General features: G+C 33.8%; 1 protein-coding gene across 1 annotated transcript in view; it reads right to left on the minus strand.

Annotated features, from left to right (window-relative positions):
- Positions 1-4,339, minus strand: part of LOC117113203 — a 21,618-nt gene that overhangs the window by 1,031 nt on the left and 16,248 nt on the right. Inside the window, exons 8-10 of the mRNA XM_033256491.1 lie at positions 2,218-2,328; positions 723-1,033; positions 349-454 (exon numbers count right to left, since the gene is read on the minus strand). Of these exons, the coding sequence (XP_033112382.1) occupies positions 349-454; positions 723-1,033; positions 2,218-2,328 (528 nt within the window). The remainder of the gene's footprint in view (positions 1-348; positions 455-722; positions 1,034-2,217; positions 2,329-4,339) is intronic.

Consider the following 4,339-nt stretch of genomic DNA (forward strand, 5'->3'; position numbering starts at 1 on the left):
CATATATTGCTTGTATTATCTCAATCATGTTTTACTTTGAATATCAATGCACCATCAAATAACGCAAGGGTTATTTTCGGCTTTAGTAAAATAAAAAAATAAAAAAGCCTCCTTCCCTTATTACTTTTTCAGCATAGATAACGTGATAAACTAATAATATTTTTTATAGGGCCTTACACAATTTTTTACCTGAAACAAGCCTGTATGGAGTTAAATAGGATATATAATTGAAAAGTTTTTCAACCAGAAAAATATAATACAATAAAGAGATTTAAACTCTAAGAGGCTATCTCTACTATCTTATAAATACATTATGAGTTTTAAAAAAACTAATAAATACGAACTTACGTTATCCTTTATTCCGGTATACATGAACGTAAATGCTTCTAACGAAAATCGTTTTTCGTTAGGAGCTGGCGAATTCTCAAACCGCAATGTCTCGTCATTCGGACACCTGTGACAACAACAGACAAAAAAGAAATAAATTTGTGACTGTATAAAAGTTTCAGTAAGGGGTAAATCCCAAGTCCTCAAAGTACATTAACATTTTAAACATCGATCATCCTCTAAAATACGATAGCTGTAAATGACTTTATTTAAGCATGATTTAGAGATAGGTCCAGAGAGACATTTAAGCCCAGTTATCAATCTTAAAATGATAATAATAGGCCTATAATGAAACTAATGTTGTGACCCGCCTCTAAAAACTGCACAATCCCTACCCATTGTCCAAGAATATAAACTCTCCATCAGACATGTTGCCTTGGTTGTCCACTGCATGCGCTTTGCATTGCTCCACCTTCAAGCTAACGTCCTCTTGGTTAGCCATAACCGAGACGTAAAGCCGTTGGTTCATTCTGATATCAATTTCATCCTCTCCACTGTCGTAGCGGTCATCGTAGGCGTCATTTGCGAACAGAGCCATCGATGCTGCAACGTCGAACATCCCGTGTACACCGAACGGCGGAGATTGGACAGAGTCGGGATTCAATTTAATATCGGCGTTATAGCTGACTTCCGACTTGCACGTGGCCTGACAAGATCAATGTAGAATAATGTTAGAACAATTATTATCATCAAATAATAATGTTATAACAATTATTATCATCAAATAATAATGTTATAACAAATATTATCCTCAAATAATACTAATATACCGATTATTATCATCAAATAATAATGTTATAGCAATTATTATCATCAAATAATAATGTTATAACAATTATTATCATCAAATAATAATGCTATAACAATTATTATTATAAAATAATTCCATAAATATAAATAATGTGAGTACAATGATTAGCTGTTTAACATATACAGTAGAACAAAACTAATCTGCTAAATGTAGGCCTATTATTTATTAAAAAGCACTTAAGATGTACTACACCTTAAAAAGCTTTAAAAAAAACTTAACAAAACAAATTAAAATAAAACACCAACATACAAGCCGTGTTATAAATTACATTTTTTAAAGTTTATATATTGTATTATCTAAAACGTCTCTATATTTCATTATTATTAGACCGAGGTTGGCTAAGTTTGACTTACAATATATAAACCCCCACCCCACAAAACAGCAGTTGCGCGAGCGAGGGGACATGGAGCTTAAAACCCTCTTTTTAGCCACGACTCGTCAAACCACCAAAAAGAAATCTTTTCTTTTGTTTTGGACATTAAACTTCTAAAAACAGTTAAAAAAATATATATATATAAAATAGGGCATCATAGCACAGTATTCCCATATTTCCTTATCCTTCCCCCATCCCCGCCTGACTAACAGAAACACAAGTTTTTAAGTTTGGTTTTATACTCCACAACCTCTCTCTAACTAAACTATAAGGATACAAGAGAGACCCCAAGGGTCTTGTTTCTATAGGTCTAACGTAATTTTGTTTGGCAACTACTACTGATACTGGCGAGTCAAATGGCCGACTCATCGTAAAGGCAGGGGTGCCGCAACCTACAGCTAATATCAGCCCTGGTTCGACTGGCACGCTTACCCAGTGTACGCAATTGGCTCATATATAAAGAGTGCAAAAGTGCGCCCACTTCCCTAGTTCCTCTTTCGAGACGAGTAGGTGGTGACCATGGTGTACTGGTCCATCTAACAGCCCTTGCCATTGTGGACTCAATTGGATGCTGAAGTGGCTTTTATAAATAACTGAATATAATTTTAACTATCTACGGTGCATTATGAGCCTATTATAAGCTTACCACGATTTCAAATTTATGTTTTCGTCTTGATACAGCCGCACCATTAGATACTGTAATTGGCCGAATTTTATCTCGAACTGTATTTCTGACTACTAATTTTCCATCCTTCTTCTGAAATGTAGGGAAATATACAAAAAATAGATATTTTACACATAACTATCTTGATAAAATTATAACAATTAAACTTGCAATCGCTCATTTAGCATTTAGTTTTCAACTTTTAGTACGGTAAGTTACAGATTTTAGAAAAACAAATGTTAATGATTAATAGACGTATTATTACCAAAGTGTTTGTAGTAGACCTTAAAGTAAACAATATGAATTAGTGAAACAATATCTTGTTTAATTTTCAGTTGAAAACCAACTTTATGATTTTTTTTTTTTTTTTTTTGAAAAATTTTGTCATTCAATTCCAGGTGGCAGATTTAAATTTAACAAATTTAAACAAATATTTTAAAGTTAAACAAATAACGCCGTACACATTCGGTGACGTAATGAGAAAGGGCCACACGCACTATGCTTTCTTTAGAGTTCTATTGCCCTAGGTGTCGTGCAGGGCCCCAGTGGTGCTATTTTGGACATAAATAAGTAGTTTGATGTATTTTTTATAACCTTTTAAATACGATTTGGGGTCGGCTTACTGATTGAAATAGAGTCCTGTCCTGGAAAAAATGTAAATATAAATTTCGGGGTACTCTGAGGTCCGGGGTCTCGACTTTTGCCAATGAGAGCCCATACCGTTTTTAGACGAGGCTTTAAATAGCAAAATTTGGTCAAAAAACAGGGGGTCGTCTTATATACACATTTAATATGCAACATATACACATTTTTTATTTAAATCATGTTCATCTTATGTGCAGATCCTTCGAACACCTGAAGTCACTTTTAAAATGATGCTAATAACTGTTAGTATGAGCATGAGTGAACGCAAATTTTAATGCCAGGAAATAAGATTTTGATGTACTTGTAAAAACCCATAAACTGGTATTACAGTATTTCAAAGATTAGTACAACACTTTTAGACTAGAAAAAAAATCTGAAAAAAAAAAATGAGTTAGGGGGAGTGGAAAGTTAGAAGCAATCCACATAGCCAGATATCCTAATTAATCCCTTCTGGTCACCCTAAGCCCTGTTGACTCTTGATTTTACTCCTTGTATACAAATGGCGGCCATTTTGAAAAATGGCCGCCAAATTTATCTAAAATGTGCATAAAATTGAAACTAAATAAGTTACAGATATGATTTTGGTGTCTAAACTCGAAATTTCTAGACAGACAACAATCTAGACATATAAAACCTACTGTCACTCAAGCCAGAATGGAACATATATAAAAAATAGGTGCTTATTTGTTTAAAGATAATCGCAAAATATACTTACTTAAAATGTACATAAAATAAGAACGAGTATATAAGCTAGTTTTCTATGTAATCCAGATAGATTTTTGAGCAAAAATAGATTTTTTTTGACTAATTTTATAATTTTTACTGCGCTGAATTCAAAAAAAGTTAGGTGCCATTTTTTCCCCAAAGTCATCGGCCGCCATTTTGAATTTCAAGATGGCTGACGCACCACATAAAACATGGTCATAATTGGCGTCAATGGAAAGCAGTGGCGGATCTAGGGCGGTTCAAGGGGTTCGGACGAACCCCCCTCTGTGAAGAAACGTAACAAAATACTAGTCATTGTAAGGTTACACTATAGAAGGTATGCCGATGATACAAAAGCGTTATTCAATCAATTGACTGATTGACTATTGATGCATTCGCAATACCGTATTGATATAGCCTAAATACACATTGTAGAAAAGTTTTGAAAGTTTAAATCCGGTTTAAATAAGAAATACAGGAAAGAAAGCAGGATATCTTTATAACATGCTTCCTCTTCTGGAATTTCGATATCACACCTTTTTCCTAGTCGTTCTATATACCCATATTTCATCCACAAAAAAACACTGTATTATTTCTGTACTTCTACAGTACTTCGGAGCTCAATGCCCATTAATTCTCTTCTACGATACGCCTACTACTGAAAGGTCCACTGATTAATCGCAGATAAGAAAGTACAGTATAATACATACTCCAAGTATTGAAATACACGCCATCGTGTTGGGATTCAATAATT

Source organism: Anneissia japonica, unplaced genomic scaffold (assembly GCF_011630105.1).
Source record: "Anneissia japonica isolate Jap-2015-1 unplaced genomic scaffold, ASM1163010v1 scaffold93_len1081246_cov171, whole genome shotgun sequence".
NCBI classification, from domain to species: domain Eukaryota; kingdom Metazoa; phylum Echinodermata; class Crinoidea; order Comatulida; family Comatulidae; genus Anneissia; species Anneissia japonica.